The sequence below is a fragment of the Xiphophorus couchianus genome, chromosome 13 (genome assembly GCF_001444195.1).
Source record: "Xiphophorus couchianus chromosome 13, X_couchianus-1.0, whole genome shotgun sequence".
Classification (NCBI taxonomy): domain Eukaryota; kingdom Metazoa; phylum Chordata; class Actinopteri; order Cyprinodontiformes; family Poeciliidae; genus Xiphophorus; species Xiphophorus couchianus.
In genome coordinates this window covers 645368-664930 of record NC_040240.1, presented here as the reverse complement: position 1 = coordinate 664930, position 19563 = coordinate 645368, and the positions used below count along the sequence as shown (strand labels likewise).

The 19563-nt window shown below is 40.7% G+C and overlaps 1 protein-coding gene across 6 annotated transcripts in view; it reads right to left on the bottom strand.

Annotated features, from left to right (window-relative positions):
- LOC114155726 (uncharacterized) overlaps positions 1-19563 on the bottom strand; it is a 274038-nt gene that overhangs the window by 133982 nt on the left and 120493 nt on the right. For all 6 annotated transcript variants that reach the window (XR_003597813.1, XR_003597811.1, XM_028035761.1 and 3 more), the window contains one exon: positions 18339-18934. Coding sequence is in view for 4 of the 6 variants with exons in the window: in XM_028035761.1 (XP_027891562.1) it covers positions 18339-18934 (596 nt within the window). In the remaining 2 variants the exon portion in view is untranslated. The remainder of the gene's footprint in view (positions 1-18338; positions 18935-19563) is intronic.

The window sequence follows — 19563 nt, the reverse complement described above, 5'->3', positions numbered from 1 at the left end:
GAGGTACTTTCAGACACATTACATTCAGTTATGTCCACCACAAATCTAAGCTAAGCTATTCTCTAGTTAAGACGGTGAAAAATCATCTTCTGCAAGCAAATTCAATGTTGATGAATACTTTATTCTAGTACTTTATTTTCCGCACAGAGGAGACTAGCGTGAACGTGCAGGCTAGTAGCAGGGATCAGCAGATGAACAGCTAGGCATTGATATGTAGTTATTCATTTACATATTCATTTACATTTAAAAAATCTCTTGACATTGTAATGTTGCACTCTTTTTCTAAGTTATAAATAGCTAGTAAATTAACATAAAAGCAGCAACTGTGTTTAAATATTCAATGTTAGATAATTCTTGCTAACTATTGTGAAGGAAAAAACTAATTAACAATGTTTAATCATTTTAAATGTACACTTTATGATGTTTTTATTAAAGGTTTGCACTCAGTTGTAGCTCAACAGGAAATATGCTCTTCTGACCCTCCGCAAGTTAGAACAGGATGTTCAGTGGTTAGAGATTTCAGACATTCCTAAGGTAATGTTTACAGAAGCTCAGTTGAAGTTCAGTTACGCAGTATCTGTTCAGCCACCCACAGAGAGACCTCTTTGGGAAAACACACTTCATGGAACAGAAAGAAAGCAGCGGTTATCAAATGGTCAATCCACTATGTTTTGCTAAGATAAACCTAAGGGCGTCTTGTCCACAGGAAACACAGAGCATATTTCTGTAGTTGGGGTGTGAATGTGCATGCAAACCTGCTCAACTGAAACATTGGCTCAGAGTTCTGAGAAATTGATGCACATGCTAGGTGTCAGACAGATGTTCCTATTTTAGCAAAGATGTTCCATCAGCAAACTTGATTCTCAGAAGCTTACATGTTTGAACAGAGGATTTTGCCATCTAGGGGATTAACTGACGGGTGGGTTACACCCTCCTACCCTGTTATCGCTCAACTTGTATGCTATAAGAAAGAATGTATCTGTAACTGATGTTCAGAACTCACTACAGCGTGCTGTGTGCTGTTCTCCATCTGCAGATGAAATAAAAGCTTTGCTCTTTGCCATTTGCCAGAGTCTCAGCCTGATCTGTTACCACACATATTTCTTTTTTTTTCCACAAACTTGGTGTCACAAACAGAATTCTTTGATGGTTCGTCCACTCGGTGGACCCCAGAAGAGGGCTGATTACCAGAGCCATCAGGCTTTTCCTCCATCTCCAACAGGCCTGTCTGAGAGCACGAGGGCTTTTCTGGATCCACCGAGGGTATCAGCCACGACAGAATAAAGACCCAAGGCTGACAGGAGAGCAACCGAGGCCTGAATTTAAGGTACAGTAGGTCAATAATTATTGACTGAGTTTTGTAGGTTAATCGGTGACATTAACTGAGTTTGTGCACAGGTCAGTGTTTACTGACTGAGGTAGGTCAATGTGTATTGACTGAGAGTAGGTTGACTTAGTTCAACTGAGGATAAATGTAGGCTGAATCTATTCAGCTGAGAGTAGGTTGAAGTCATTCAACTGAGTAGTGCATGAGATTTTTAATTAATTACTACGGGTTTTGTTTTTTTTAAGAGTTTTAAGATAGAGATTAATCATGAGAGGATTTTTCTCGAGTAATCACAATCCTACACTCCTGTAGGACCAGTGGCAGAATATATGAGTAGAACACACACAGATCAGGTGCTCCAGTTTGTGTCACAGTGGCATCATATATTTGGATTTCCAGAAAATGGGTCTCTAGAAATGGAGGACATCGACAGGTTGGAAAAGGAACTAGTCAAACAAAGAGATAAAATAGATCAGATGAGAACGGTAAACAGACACATAGCGACAGCAATGATGGCACATGCAGATACATTCTCACTCTGGAAAAGAGAGAGCAGAAAACTACACCAACAACAACAGTCTAAATTAAAGATGGTACAAAGAGTAAAAAGTGTTAACACACCACATATTCCAGCATCTACACCCACAGCAGACACAACACCTTTTCCACCAGATAAGAAAAAAGGAAGGAAAGCTAAGAAATGTTCCTCTGCTTTTCCCCTTACATGTGGAGCGGCTGAGACCTTGCATTCAACGGCACCTCCAGCACTATCACCAGAATCAACTCAACTCTACCCATCCTTACCTCCACTGGACCAACCACTGCCCTATGACCTAAAGAGTCTGCCAAGAACCAAAGCAAAGAACCCCAAAAGGAACTCTCACAACCCGTTTTGGAACATGGGGACCACGGATGACGACTCTTTCCAAGGATATGGCTGACAGGCTCCAGGGCAACCACCACAACAACAGGTCCAGCAACAGGACTTAGAGCCTCCTCAAAGACCGGAGCCCAAAGAAGAGGAATCAGAGGAAGGGAACACTGACCCAGATGACCCAGAGGACAGCATGGGAGCAGCAGCTAAAGTAGGGACGAAGCCAAAGATTAAGGCCAAACCAGAGATTCCTAGTTCAGATACCAGACTAGGGACAAAATACAAGCCTGAAAATCTATCCACTGCACAGCTTCAAACCTACCCCATGATTGAGGTAGGAGGAGGAAACAGGCCTCAACTGGTGTACAGAATCTGGTCTCAGGTCGTGCTCATGGAACTGGCCAGGCAATCACTTCCTAAACCTGAACAAGGAGGGCACGTTATTTATGAAGCCATTTTGAACTTCGCCAAAACCACCAGACCCAGTCTGTTCAAGTTTAAAACAGTCATCACCGTCCTCTATGGCATTCCCATAGTAGCACAACTGGGCAACCTCTTCAATGTGGACACTTGTCTGGCCCATCCCAACTATGATGATGCACAGAATGCAGACTTTAGAGCTGCCTCAGGACCCTCCTGCCCGCGATCAACGGCAAGTGAGATCATGCCGTTGTAGATCATGCAACCTACAACGGCATCAAAGAATGTATACAACGCAAAAAAGGGAAACCTTCAGACTACTCCATCCGCCAGATTGAGGTTTTTAAAATCCACTCTGGCCTCTCGGTGTAATGGTAAAAGCAGAATCAGCCAGAACTCAAAACGCAGCCACAACAAGAGGATGGTTAACCAACAAGTTTGATTACTAAAGTAAATGGTGTAGAAGGGTGTGGTCACACTAGTGGGTCAGCAGAAATGTGATCCTGTCATGGTGGTTTCCTGAAATCAGTACAGAAACAGGCTTAGTGCAGTGAGTTATAGTATCAATGAGATGCCCATCAATGGCAAAAATCTCACGTGATTTCTCTAGAAGTTCCAACTCCAGTGAGAGCTTGTGAGCTAGGCTGACATCAATAAAGTCAGCATCAGCCCCAGAATCAATGAAAACGGGAACGTCCCTCCCTTCAGGAGAGTCAGAGAATCTGATGGTGCACTGATTGTGGGAAGGGTTCTGATGTCTGAGGATAGGGCTCAGTAAAGACCCCCCGAGCTTTACTGAGCCTGTTCTTTTTGACGGACAGTTAAGAGCTCGATGGTTCCTCTCTCCACAGTAAAAACACAGGTGATTTCTGAACCTCCTCTCCCTCTCTTCAGCAGAGAGCCTGGTCCTACCCCACTGCATGGGCTCCTCAGTGTTAACAAGGGGGGGCGTGAAGACTTGGGGCATGCTGCTTGGACTGACCTGAACAGTTGAGACCCTTCTTTGATAATTAGATGAAGACCTCTCCCTCTTACGTTCACGAAGGCGTTGGTCAATCCGTATGGCAAGCCTTTCTAAGGCCTCGAGGGCCATAGGAGGGTCACGGGTAGCAATTTCATCCCAGCTGGCAAGTGGTGCCGAGTGTCATGAAGGGCTGGAATCATGACACTCGGCACCACTTGCCAGCTGGGAAACAGGAGATGTGACTCCCTTCGAGACCATCCTCTGCCAAGCGTTCATCGATGGCCTCCTAGATCCAGTGAAAGGAGTGAAAACGTCCTACATCGAGTATGAAGATAACCCTTGACTGAATGAACTCAAATGTCATGCTAATCATGCCTTCAAACATCATTTGAAAAAGCAGAAAAGGCAAAAGAAAAGAAAAGCTCATGGAAGACACACAACTTACCCTCCTCCAACAAGCTGCAAGTAACATTCAGATCCACCAGAAACAACACCACGGCCATAATCAACCCAACCACAACGAGGGATCCCAGAACCAGCATGACAACGGAGTATGTTTCATCTGTGCAGCCACAGCCCACTGGGCTAGAGCCTGGCTCACCATGGACAGAGACAGAACTTTAACCGCAGTGGCCCAGGAGGTCCACATGGGGGTTTCACTCCCCGTGGCTGAGGGTTCCAATCTCTGGGCGGTTTGCAAGGTCAAACCAGAGGAGGATACTCTACCTGACTAGCGCCAGTGCCGTTGGAGCAACAGTCCAGTCAGCTCTTAGCTCAACAAACCGCAAGTACACCCCCGCCCCCCACACACACCATTTGATGTTCAAACATATGAAAATTTCCTTAAATGCTTATCAGGTGTTATCCATGCTCACACTGTAAATTGCAGGACATGACATTGGTTCTTTGGTTGACTCGGGAGCTACCTAATCTCTAATAATGAAAAATGTCTCCCACAAGCTCCTCTGTCAGGAAAAACTGTTCACTCAACTGGTGCCTCAGGGTGCCCCTGAGCCAGTTACAAAACCACTCACAGTGATGAATCCTTTTGATGGATCCATGCACTCACATCAATTTGTGTTGTCCAGTAACTGTCCAATTAACTTACTGACCAGAGATCTAATTCTAAAAATGTTCCTCCGAATTGAATGTTCTCCACAAGGCCTCAGAGTCTGTAAACAACTTGAGACAGTGACATCATTCTTGAACATACCCACACTGCTCTATATTTTTGAGTGGTTGGTGTACGACAAGCAGACTGAGTATTTACTCAAAAAAGCACATGACAGGGTGCCTCCGACAGCATCATATATGTCACAACAGTGTTTGCGCTATACAGTAAGAGTAACAACTGATCCCACTGATCAACTTGGAGATGATTTCCTCAACTCACACACCACATCACTCCATGTCACACACATGTGTTGGTCTGATGAAACATCTGGTGTTGTTACATGGAACTATGTAACAACAAAGAGGCATTTTTCTCAGTCCCTGAATCATATCATCACATTTCCCTGACAAAACATCCAGAGGACAGATGGAAATCTCTGGGCCCACTGGCTCTCAAGGCCTTTATGGCTGATGACTGGCAGTGGCACTCAGACAACACCTGTTTTTCTCCTTCTGGAGAAACAATGAACCTCCATTTGACAGCAATGCCAACCAAAAAACGTAATTGATAACAATAACTGACTGCAGATGGCCTCTGGTGTCACTCCTGACTTTCCAGGAGTGCCAGAGTACCTCTGGGCCAGTTCCAAGTATGATGTGGAACTGATTAAATGTCAGGAAGCATCACAGTTAAATCATCTTACAGACCAAAGGTTCCTCAGTACCCTCTCAAACCAGAGGCTGAGAGAGGAATTGAACCCGTTTTTCACGTTTTATTAGAAGCTGGAGTGATTGTTCCATGTGCCAATTCACCAGTCAAAACTCCCATTTTTCCTGTGAAAAAGATCGGGGATAAACCTCCAGATGAATGGAGATTCATCCAGGATCTCAGAGCTGTGAATGCCGCCGTGCATGCAAGAGCTCCCATTGTTCTAAACCCTTACACCAATTTATCACACATACCAGCAGGCAGCAGATATTTTACAGTCATTGATCTAGCAAATGCATTTTTCAGCGTTCCAGTCCATCCAGATAGCCAGTTCTGGTTTGCATTTGAGTTCAAAGGTCATTCTTATAGATTCACTAGGCTCTGCCAAGGTTACTGTGAATCACCCACCATTTTTCACCAGGCTTTGAATGACAATCTAGCAGGTTTTACACTGCCAAACACATGCTCTCTGTTGCAATATGTTGATGATCTGCTTCTAGCAGCACCCACTGAGGAAGAGTGTAGGGAACAGAGTGTGAGGCTGATTTTCTGATCCAGATTTTTTTCCCCACACTATCTAGGCAATGTCAAGGCAGTGAATTAGCAATTTACATTTTTTGGTTTGAACAGTATGACATTTCTTCGGTACGTTTCGCGACTAGTTTTGACATGGAGTTCATGGGCTCCAATGAGGAATTTACAGAAACAGCAACAGGTGGGGATAATAGATTTTTTGTTGTTGTTTATTGGTAATGATTTCTATGTGATTATATTAACAAAAACACACAGTTTCATGATATAGTTGTGATTGTTCTTTTGAAAATAATATATTTGATAATATATGCAGAAATCATTCTTTATATGGACAAAAAGAAAAAAATAAATTGCTCTTGGTACCACCCTGGTGGCCAGAGTACGTCTCGCTTCACCAATATGAGCTGCCATGCAGAGCACATCCAAACCTCCAAAGCTCCGGTGGATGATAAGTAAGAAAATGTAGCAAAAAAGCACTTATCCTTCAAGGAGAGAGAAAAGAAAGACAAACAATAGAAAAAAAGCCAAGATAAAGGTATGTTTTAATGTGTCTTGGTAATGTAATATTTGTCAAAAAGATTTGAGGAGCTGCTAATAGAAACTTGAACGGATCAAGTTTCTATTAGCTGTTTGGGTGTTGACCAGTTCAATTCAGTTCGCCGTCAGTTAGTGCTCTCGTTGTCTTCAACTGTGTGATAATACAAGTCATGCTACCATTGACACTAGTGAATGAGATGTGTATTAATGATCAATTAGAATTACATGCAGGCAGTCGATAAATGGGGAGAGAAAAAGAAAAAAAAAACCTTGACCTTTAGTATACCGCAAAGCTGTTCTCAATCGTGTGCTGGTCGAAGAGAGGCAATCCGTACAGACTGCGAGTTGTAAATTATATCATTGGCCTAAATGTGGCTTTTGCCTCAGTTGTTAAGGCGACGTGCACTGTACAGCTATTGCTGACAGAACGTGAAGCTGGCTAATAGGTACAAGTCAGCTCAAATGTTTTCACCAATTGTTAAACAAGTCACAAATTGTCGTTTGTCAAGGGCCATCATCCAATTATCGTTTCTCATTAATTTTTGTTTAGTGTCCTATTCACTACTTCTCAAGGCAACTTTAACTAGAAGGTGGTTTAGCCTCAATTTAAAAGAATATGTGTCTGCCCCGGCCTCAGCTCTCCCTTTTGGGGGATGACATTCCTAACCAGCATCGGGAATGCTCATCCGAGCTTATTGCAATTCACAGCTTGTAGTAATCAGCTGGGGCCCACTGACCTTTAATTCATGTATGTTAATAAACCTTTTTAATTGCTGTCTTTCTCTGTCTGAGTCTCTCCCGATTGAACTACATTTCCTTTGGATTTAGAGTTTCGTTTTGTTTCACAATTATGTTAAGAACATATTAAATACATTAACTTTAATTTATTTTACAGTATAACAAATATATGGTATAGAATACAGACTTCAATGGTTTGGAAGACAAAAACATTTGCAAGGTTTTAAAAGAAGTGTTTGTGAATGTATCAGAATTTGTACTGTAAAAAGACAGAATTTCAGTTTTGGGTTAACAGAAATGTTGGTAAATTTAACATGAAAAACTGTTAAATTATGGAAAACATTTTGATGGAAGTTCTGTAAAAAAGACAGAAAATGTTCTGGTAATTTTCTGCCAGTACATTTTCTGTTTTTTTACGGAATTTCCGGCAGAATTTGTTCCGTAATTTAACAGTTGGGTTTTTTTCGGAATTTAACAGTTTTCCGTGATTAAAATTTACCAGGACATTTTTGGGTTTTTTACAGATTTTTTTTTACTGTGTATGCTAAGCTGTAGTTGGCGATATGTTCCTTGCTTCTTGGCATGATAATTTATGTGGCTAAGGCAAACATAATTTTCACATAAACTTCTAAGTTATGTGAAACGTAACTCCAATTAAAATACTTTCAAAAGTGCTGTGCCTTCTCAAGTGAGAAAACTCACCTGATATAAATAAAAAATTTTGTTGTTGGAATAACGCCCAAGAGAAATTAATTTGATCAAAGAATGTCATGAATATGTATGGAAGCCCGTTTCCACCACTCTGTTAAAAAAATTATCTCGTTATGATGAGATAGTACCTCAAAAATGAGAGTATCTCATTGTAATGAGATAGTATCTCAAAATAAGATAATTATTTTGTAAATAATGACACTTTAATGTAAAGATGGCACTTTTAATGGACTTTTAATGCAACTTTTAGAGCAACTTTGCATTAAAAGTGTCATTATTTACTGAATGAAACTTCGTGACAACAGTCATAGACATTCATAAAGACTCCTTCATGTTTATGACAGGTGTTATATCATGTTTATGACAGTGTCATGTCAGTCTTATGCACACCCTGTCAAGTAAAGTGTTACCTATGAAATTAATAATCTTTATTTAAGACTCCATCAAATGATCAGTGAGGGGCAAGAGGTATAGTTTCTCTAAATCATCCATCCAGGCTGATCACCAATTTCCTATTGTTAAAAAGCCTGACCTGCTGATTTTGATTTTGACCGTTACCAATTGTCTGAAATGTTGCTAAATATAGCAAGAAACACATTGAGTTGGCAACAATGGGGTGACTATTCTGAACTGCAAATGTGCAGGTATAACCTGGTGGGCCGGTCTGTCAGTCCAACCTCTCTCACTGCAGAGCAGAAGAGGACAGTGGCTGATTTTTAAACCTTTGCTGAGGTAGATAAGATCAGGGGATAAGCTGGGCTTTACATGCAAGTATTGGCCAATTACCCATCTGCCAAATTAAGGAAATCCGTTGGCTGATACGTGTATCCTATATTATACATGCATATAGAACATAATGTAAATGGCACTGTCAGAGATGAAATAAGTTTAGTTTAGTGAATGACCTAATCATCTGACTATTGATTGCAACCAGTCTACATTATTAGCAGAAATAGCCTCTATGGGGCCTTCTAGTCAAATAGAGAGCCCCAAAACCAAATTTCACTTTGGGCCCCATGGAGACTCTGGCTGTTCCTGTGTCCTGGTCACAGAGTGGTTATCCCAAACTGGTATATTTGGACAATCCAGGACAGATTTTCAGGTCCTTATGGGCAGTACAGCGGATTTATTCCAAGGATAATATAGCTGCAGTGTTGTGTGCTTTTGAACATTTTAATGCTTTCTTTCTGCATATAAATATTTTGCTTATTCAAAACATTTCTAATATAGTCGTTCTCAATAAAGGGTTTAAAAATTATTTATTCCCAATTGCTCACTTTTGAGAACAAAAGGACAACTTTACCACACACATTATTAAAGTATCCATTAGAATAATAGCATGGTAACTTGATGAAAATCTCTCGCTATATATTAGTCATGCAATGCCAAGGAATCTCACTAAAGCATGGAATAATATCTTAAAATGTTTTATTTTGCATATCCATCCATCCATCCATTGTCTATTCACCCTTGTCCCTAATGGGGTCAGGAGGGCTGCTGGTGCCCATCTCCAGCTACGTTCCAGGCGGGAGGCGGGGTACGCCCTGGACAGGTCGCCAGTCTGTCGCAGTATTTTGCATATGTGTAAAATAAATCAGCTTTTGTTGCAAAGTACTCCTGTACAAGTAAATATGTAAACAGACAATTCCTTCATGTGGCTCTGTGTCTGGAGCAATATCTGACCTGTTGAAAGAGCATAAACAATGAGATGTGCCTGACATTTTGATTCACAAATGTCTGGCTCATTTGACATGCCAGATATTTGTGGCAAGGATATATGCTTTAAATATTTTTAAAGAATGCATCTTTAGAGATATTCATAATCAAAAATAAAATTATGTCTTGCCCAAATGAGGCCTAGTTTTTTTTAAAGATTAAAATCAATTTCAAGTTTTTATTGGGAAGGTACTAAGTAGCTGTGATGGTTTGATACAAACATTTACTTCTTCCCTGGGCCCCTGCTGACTTGTGTCTCCAATATCTACTGTGTGGTGGGAGCTGGCACACTGGAAAGCACACAATGCTGACGTGGTCTCATGGTTTTAAGTCAAAGGAGTCCACATGAGCCTCCTTTAGGCAGGATTCACTGTGATTTCTGATAACAGTGGATAGGCCACGTGCCTCTTCTTCATTCAACCCTCCAAGGGACCATGCTGACAGGATTTCAGCAGCCACCCATCTGCAGGGTGACATGGTGAAGAAGGCCTATCAACATGCCCCAAAATATAAAATGAAAATAACAGTTTGAACTTACTTTTAAAAACTGTAAATCTGCATTTTTTTTTTTACAATATTTGCATTTTTTTACTATGTAGGTATACGTATTGTTTTATTTGATAACAGTAATACATGTAACACTGTTTTTATGTTTTATGCAGAATCTTTATAACATTCTGTTAAAAACATTCTGTTAGCAGGATGTTAAAAAGCATCCTTGGTACCAGAAAGTCATAATGATTATCATTAAATTATTTTTGCCATTTCACATTACATACACGATCACAGCTATTGTGGCTACATGTTAATGCATTCTCAAATTTATTCACAAGAATTAATCTGCAACCAAACATATCCTGTTCAGCTCCGTAGCACACATTTTTCAGTCCTGAGGTGTTATAAAATAGGAGTAATATATTACAAAATCGGCTGTTATGTGAAACACAAAACTTTGTGATACTCAGGATTACAAGCAGTTGACTCAAGTGCAAATGTAAACATTTTTGTAATATTTCATGTACTTTTTATTTTTGACAGGCTCAGCCCAAAACAAAATAATTTCACTAAATCTAAATGCATTTAATTCTGATTCAAAAAATATGTTGGGACAAATAAATGTAAGTATCGAAACAATATTTAGATTGAGGTTGAGTTAGCAGGTAATGCTAAAATATCACAACTTCCTTACAGTGCGGCATCAAACTACAGAATAATACCAGATATTTGCTATAACAATATCTTAATTGCTACTTTTAAAAATAAATCAAATCAAGCAGACATACTTACTTGCCAAGCAGAGATGTAGCAAACTTCCGCGCCGATATTTATCCTCTTTATTCCAGACTTATTCTTTATTTTTAGCTTGGCTTTTGTCATAGGTCTTCTTTAGAACATGTCTTGGTTTTTGTACCAAGTACTAATCCAGAAATTAGATGTTTCCCTATAAATTTGGTTTGTTTCTCTGTCGTTAGTACAACAGCAGGAGCGGGATACCGCTAACTTCAACTTGAACAACGGGTGCGCGCTGTGCAGGAGTGAGCTGCATACTCCCACTTGCTCTGATTGGCTGTTTTGGTTTGGGAGCAGTGTATTTTTATAAATGCTAATGGGCTCTTTGCACCTGCCACGCTGACGTCACAACCACATGTGCAAATGCGGCTCTCTTTTTCCCCGCTTTGAGTTACCATGACAGCTAGAAAAGACAAAGTCTTATTTCAGACGCAAATAAAACAATACTATGAACATTATTGTCTTCCTAATATAATGGGCTTTTAAGTTTTCATGGATTTCCAAACGGTCCTGAATTAAGAAGACGGTGGTTTGTAAATATTTGTCGCTACCAGTTAAAGCTAACGCCGCACAGCAAAGTTTACAGCCTTCACTTCACTCCGGATCAACTTCTTCAACCTAAAGAAGAAGGTAAAGGAGCCTCCTGTGTTATTTCCATGGAATCACTTCTGTATTCAGCCTGAAAGAGAGTTTATGGGAACCAGAGAGCAGACCAGAACCAGACAGCCGAGCAACTGCTGTCAACACCGTCCTGCTTCACAAGAAGCATGCAAAACTAATAAAGCGAAGTAACACGGAGACCTTAAAGAACACGGGCATATTTTTCTAAAAGCAACTACTTTGAACCTGAACCGTCAGCTGAACTAGAACTCCGACACCAGAGCTGCTCTACTGTTAAGTTATGGGCTTGTTGTTCCTCAGGCTTCAGAAGCAAAAAGCCTGAACCGTAAAATTCCCCATTACTTGGTCTCTGACACTAACGACAATAAATGCACGTAATATATTTGAACACAAGGTAAAAACATTGTCCGTTAATGAATGATGAAAAATGTTTAGATACTTAAATAGCACATTTTTACAAGAAAAATGTCTAGCATAAGCTAAAGCTAATGCTAGCCACAAAGTTTAAAGAAAGTAAAACTCACCTTCGTATCTGTGTATAACGAGGCGAACATCTTAAAACCTTTCTCCAGCTTATTTGTCGGGGCTTCGGATCGATGTACATCATTAATTGTTACCTTGGACAAGCCCTGTAAATACCCAGTGTAAAGAGCCTTTTGCAGTAGATCGGAAAAGATTGAGCCGCTTTTCCCTGAACGCGGAAGCTGAGGTGCAAAGAGCCCATAGGGGCACAGAGAAGAGGCAGAGGGTCTTGACTTTTTCATAGATTATCTCTCTCATCTTCTACTTTCAGGAGATAGCGAGATTTTGAACAAATATAAAAATAAAATATGTTCAAAAAAGTTATACTGCAGCAAAGAGAAAACAAACAACAAACCATTCATTATAATTTGTTTTCACGTGATTTCATTATCACGACTAGTAGTAGTACAACAGTGTCTTAAGAAAAACTGCTGCTCACCATCATAGACATGATACATGAATACATATAATATACGTATTCATGTCTATACTCACAAGTGCAGGTGGGAGATGCTATACAAGTGGTAGCAGACCTGTGGTTCTCGAGCCACATGCGGCTCTTCAATACTGAAATTTCCCACACTCATTGAAAGCAGCGTAAGGTGCACAAGTTGTAAAATTTTGTTAAGCTAGCGCTATTTCGGAATAGAATAAAACAGTCGAATGGCTTTCCAGTCGAATTTTCCTTAACAGGTCTCTGTATTTATGTCGGTTGCATTATTTCATGTCAATGCACGTTGTGCGCAAATAATAGATAGTGGCAAACATACATTATATTGCCAAAAGGTATTCGCTCCCCTTCCTTGACTCACATATGAGCTTAAGTGACATCCCATTCCTGACGTTGGTCCACCCTTTGCAGCTAGAACAGCTTCAATTCTTCTGGGAAGGCTGTCCACAAGGTTTAGGAGTGTGTTTATGGGGATGTTTGACCAATCTTCCAGAAGCACATTTGTGAGGCCACACACTGATGTTGGACGTGAAGGCCTGGCTGTCAGTCACTGCTCTAATTCATTCTAATTCATCGGGTTGAGGTGCACTTTGTGCACTAGTGCACGGACATGTTGGAAGAGGAAGGGGCCAGCTCCAAACTGTTCCCACAAAGTTGGGAACATGAAATGATCCAAAATATCTTGGTTTGCTGAAACATTTAGAGTTCCTTTCACTGGAACTAAGGGGCCAAGCCAATCCATTAATTCCATCCATTTATTTACATCCTTATCCCATTGGAGTCAGGAGGGGTCCTGGTGCCTATCTCCAGCTGTCAACGGGGGAGAGGCTGGACAGTTTGCCAGACCATCGCAGGGCAACATAAAGACCGACGGAACAAACAATCATGCACACACACACTCACACCTAAGGAGAATTCATATAGACCAATTAACCTAACAGTCATGTTTATGGACTGTGTGAAGAAGCCAGAGAACATGGAGAGAACCCACGCGTGCACAGGGAGAACATGCAAACTCCATGGGGTAGGGTTAGGGTTAGGGACTCCATGCTGGGAATTGAACCCAGTGCTGCCAACTGCGCCACTGTGCAGCCTCGGGTAATCTCCCATCTCCTGAAAAACAATCCCGCACCATAATCCCCCCTGCACCAAACTTTACACTTGGCACAATGCAGTCAGAGAAGTACCGTTCTCCTGGCAACCACTAAACCCAGACTCGTCCATCAGATTGCCAGATGGAGAAGTGTAAATCGTCACTCCAGAGCAAGCACCTCCACTGCTATAGAGTCCAGTGGCAGCGGCTTTACACCACTGCATCCGACACTTTGCATTGCACTTGGTGATGTATGGCTTAGATGCAGCCGTTCCACCATGAAAACCCATTCCATGAAGCTCTCTGCACACTGGTCTTGAGCTTGAGTTTGGAGGTTAGTAGTGATTGACTTTGCATAAAGTTGTCAACTTCTTTCCATCATCTGCTGACCCCACTCTGTCAGTTTATGTGGCCTACCACTTGGTGGCTGAGCTGCTGTCATTCCCAAACATTTCCATTTTCTTATAATACAGCTGACAGTTGACTGTGGAATATTTAGGATCAAGGAAATTTCACGACTGGATTTGTTGCACAGGTGGCATCCTATCACAGTTCCACACTGGAACTGGAACTGTCGCTCTTGAGAGCGACCCATTCTTTCACAAATATTTGTAAAAACAGTCTGCATGTCTGTGTGCTTCATTTTATACACTTGTGGCCATGGAAGTGATTGGAACACCTGATTCTGATCATTTGGATGGATGAACAAATAGTGTGTGTCAGAGTTTGACCAGCAGGTTGTGGTGCCGTTAAGAGGAAAAGCAAACAGGTTCTGATCACATGAACACAATGCTGTGCGCATCACGGTGATGCGTAGAGTGGCAGGTTGATGGACTTGAGATATGGAGCAAGTTTTCAACAGCAGAAAGAACAGAACAAAAGACAAACAAAACATGTCTATAGAGTTTCTAATGTTGGATGATTTGACTTATTTCCTTGTAAGCTGATTCAGTAGTTTATTGCTAATTGTGTTCTTAATTCTAATTCCATTTATCCCATCTCCGCTTTAAGTGCTGCTGTTGGGGTGGTTTGGAATGCTCCTGTACATATCCTTAATGCCTGATGTTGAATATTGTCTAGTTTTTCCAAATCTGTTTTTACTGCTGAACCATAAACAACACTTCCATAATCTATATTTTATCTGATCAATCCTGTGTAAAATCTTTTCAAAGCTCCTCTTTCTGCCCCCAAATCACTTCTAGCTAAACATCTCAAAATGTTTAGGACTTCTTTACATTTATCAATAGTTTTTGTGTAAATGTATATTCCATGTTATTTTCTCATCAAACCATTTTCTTAAAAACTTTATAAATTTTACTCTAATTATTGTTTATATAACTTAATTTTGATGTCCTGTATCTTTTGTGTGTAAATATTGTAACCTTTGTTTTAAACCCTCATTGGCCATTTTTCAATTTTATCAATAGCTTCCTGAATTGTTGTGAAAGATGTTGTAGCATGTAATGACAAAGTTTGCATTTTGTCCACTCTTCCACATGAGTGCGCGTGTTGCACTCATTTGCAAAAAGTGAACAGCTTCTTGAGTTTTGTAAACACATCTATCATTGCAAAAAAATATTGTTCCTTGTCTGTTTCCATATTCAATTGCATAATTCTTAGAAAACTATTTTGACTTGTAATTTTCTATTTGATAAAAGTCCCAACCCAATAAAACATTTTGACAATAATACCCAGTTTGTATATTTTAATTAATCATTCTACTCTCTATGTCAAAAAATAGTGATAGTGATCAGTACCAATTGCAGTTATTTTAATGTCCCATAAACAAATTCTAGCCATTGAGTTAGACACAAATGTGTAACTTTCTGCGGGCTCTGTTCCTGTTCTCACATTAATTCTTGTTCCCCTCCCATCATTATGACATACAACATTTTTAATTTCTATTAACTCTTCAATAACTTGTCCATTTTTATCATTGTATTTACCCCACAACGTACTATTTGCATTAAATTCCCCACACCATATAACTTTCCCTTCCAAATGTCCCATCTATTCCTCCATCTTTTCAAATGTCAGTAGTTTACACAGATTATAAAAAATAATTAAAGCTGCAAGCAGCCGCGAGCGGCCCTCGCAGCAAGCGCCGCTCCGGCCTATTGGCCACCGAGGGGGTTCCAGCCACCGCAGAAGCTCTCGCACAGTTTCCAGAGCCGCAGCCCGCTCGCCACCGCAGAAGCTCTGCCGCAGTTTCCAGCACCGCCGCCCGCCAGCCACCAGAAGCTGTTGTGCATTTTCCTTGCCCGTCCACCGGGCGATACGCATGAATGCGTTCAGCAGCACTCCCCAACGACTGTCAAAAAATCTGGTGCAGATCGGTCGATGCATCGAGGAGATACAGCCGATGTATCAACTTAGGGGGGGCAGTGGAGTCAAATTACATTTCAAACCCGATGGGCTCTTTACAGGTGAACAAACGTATACATATCCAGTTTGGCGCCAATCGGATGATCTATCTGTGATTTAGAGCCAAACGTATGAGTATGGCGAGGGACTGATATTCGCCATTTGGCCACGCCCACACGGTTCAGCCAGCAGCAAGCATTGACAGAGCTCATCATCAGAATCATCTTCATTAGGTCAAGAGAGCCATAAATGGAACTTTCCAAAGAAAAAAACAGCACTTCCTGTTGTGAGGGGGCGGGGCTGAGATGACGTCATAATATGATGACATAGGATCATCAGGCATCCCACCAGGATCACTCATGCAAAGTTTGGTGCAGAATCTATCGACCGTTCACAGTAAAATACGAGACTTCCTGTTGTCAGGGGGCGTGGCCTGAGTGATGTCATCATTTGACCATCGGATATTATTGGACACCCGATGATGATCAATAACTGAAAGTTTGGTGTCTCTGTGAGTTTTTGTGTTAGAAATACAAATTTTTCCTTTTTTCCTGTGCATTACAAAATCAAACTCAGAGGGCAATGCTGCCCTCTGGTGTCGAATTACTGAAATAATGAAACTATTTCAGTAATTCGACACCAGAGGGCAGCAGTGCCCTACACATGACAGGGATCCCCTTTGTAATTACATATTACACAGTTGATCACAGGGGAACTTTGAGCCCTGCTAACCCCCCTTCAACATGGTCAAAACTCACCATTTTGATAACTTTGAATCGGCCATGCCTTATCATCAGACTGACCAAATTTGAAGCCGATCAATCAAAATCTCTTGGAGGAGTTTGATCAAATGCAAAGGCTGTAAATGTCAAAAATGGGGACAAAATCTGAACTTCAATCCAAAATGGCCGACTTCCTGTTGGGTTTAGAGCATTGCTCCAAGAGACTTTTTTGTACGTCCTGACAAGATACACATGTGTACCAAGTTTCGTAATTCTAGGTTAAAGCATGGCTTGGGGCTGATGTTTTAAAATATTCTAGGGGGTGCTGTAGAGAAATGAGGCCACGTCCTCCAAATTTCGCTATGGATTCCTGGATAAGGATAAGGATCCATCCTAGTGAGTTTGGAGCAGCTCGGCCCGAAACTGTGGAATTCAGAGCCAAACGAAATTCGACGGCGTTCGCAACGCCGCCACGCCCACCTGCTTCATCGCAGCCAGTCGGGGTTGGAATCCACAACACACCAACATGTCTTCTGTCTCTCGACACAGTTTCATGTTGATTAGGTCAAAGGGCTAAGATAGCGACCGTTCACAGTAAAACATTACACTTCCTGCTCTCAGGGGGCGTGGCCTACATAAAAAAAAAATTTCACCGCAAGGTATTTTAGGACACCCGATGGCGATCAATCACTGAAAGTTTGGTCCCTCTATGTGTTTTTGTATAGGAAATATAAGAGTTTTTTGTTTCATGGCGAGTAGGTGAACTTTGACCCCTGGTAATCCCCCTTCAACATGCTCAAAAACTCACCATTTTGCTAACTTTTAATTGGCCATGCCTCATGATCAGACTGACCAAGTTTGAAGCCGATCAATCGAAATCCCTAGGAGGAGTTCGATCAAATACGAAGGCTGTAAACGGCCAAAATAGGGTCAAAATCGGACATTCAATCCAAAATGGCCGACTTCCTTCGATAGTTGCACTATGACATTACTTGTAAATACTACATATTCCTTCTGTTCCTCATATTTCAGCTACAATGTATTCCAATTCTACACTTTTCCCTAAAATCTGACATTATATTCCGTGCTTTATAAAGATCATATACCCTCCCCCACTTCCCTCCTCTCTATCCCTTCTTAAACTATCATAGCCTTTTGTAACAAAATCTAGATTTGGTTTTAGCTATGTTTCCTGTATACATATAATCTCTGTTTTTTCTTCAAGTAATATATCATATTTTCATATGTTTTTATTTTGTTAATCTCTGTAAGTCTTTCACCAAATCACCAAAAATGTTTCTCTTTAATTCATCTAAATCCTCATCTCATGGAATGCCATTAATCACACCACAAATAATTTTGTATTCACCAATAAACTTTCTTTCCACCACTGTTTTTTTGCAAATGTTTCAACATGTAATGCCTTGTTTTTACTTTATTTTGTTTATTTTTCAGTCTCATATTTCATAGCTTAGGATATTAAAATAATTCTAACTACTTTAAACAACAATACCACAATAAAAAAAAGGAATTCATTAGGGAAGAATAAACTTTATCAGGAAAAATGTCCTAAGATTAAGTACAAAAACTAATATTAACATGAGATGCAAATGAAACTAGATGATGAAATACCTGTGCTGCACAGCAGGCATGGTGGGCTCTTTCAAGCCTTGTTTTTCAATCACATCCTGAAGCTTCCTCAGCTCTCCAAGTGTTATCCTTTTCCTTAGACCAAAAGATTTGCTTTGAGTCTCTTTCTGAAGGCCTCTCTGCTGGCTGGCCAGTCCACTCTCTGCCTCCTCCAGGCTTCTCAGCAGGACAGCCACCATGTCAAGACAGGAAGCTGGCGAACCATCCCTAGTTACAGTCAGTCTTGCTCCCTGCAGAAGCAGGTCCAGCTGAGGTGCCTTTTCTTTCAGACTGTCAATGCTCTGTCTGATCAGAGACAGTTTGCAGCGACAGTCCTGCAGGACCAAAGAATCAGTGGAGGAGGTACCTTGGACCCCAGATATGTCATCATCCACCTTGCGTAGTGAGATGAGAAATTGGTCAAGTGCACGGGCTGCCGCTTCACTCTTCTGGACCTGCTGTCGGAGCTGATCCAGGCTGGCTTTATGTGTCTCAACTTCTCTAGTCAGACGGAAGCATTCTCCAGGGTCCAGGTCACTGGACTCAGGGTCCAGTCGGGACAACTGATCCAACTCACTATGAATGTTGTCATGGAGCTCCTTTGGGGAAACAAGACAAAGTTTTGTCTTGATTAATCATGAAAACACATACCAAGACCTGTTCCCATTTGATTAGAATGTGTCAAAATACAGCTGCTTACCCTAAAATCTGAAAGTGCTGCCATTTACTTTTACATCAGTCAAGATCAAATACAATAATATGCATACCACATACAGTCATATTTAATAAATTAGTAAATTAGAATCTGAGGTTTGTTCAATTTAAAGTAGCTTTTCAAAATAACAATCTTTAAGTTGGTCTTAAGTCCAAATTACTGTTTTAAAAAGTGTTTTTTTAGTGTTCTGGTGTAATATTCTAATCTGAAATGTGGTGTTTTCATTAGCTGTAACAAAAAAATTATTCATAGAAATAAAGACCTAAAAAAACAGTTTGTGTATAATTAATCCATATAAGGTGTTCTACTTGATAGATTAAGATATTGCAAAAATGAACTTAATATTTTTATTTATTAATTATGACTGTAAATATCAGGTCAAGAATACTTTGACTTTGGACTCTCCTTGTGTGAATTCTGATAGGGAATTCCCGCTCCTACTTGTGAGAACAATTGAAACACATACATGTCCCCCCCAAACATTTTTTACAGCTGAAAGGTTGACAAGGGATA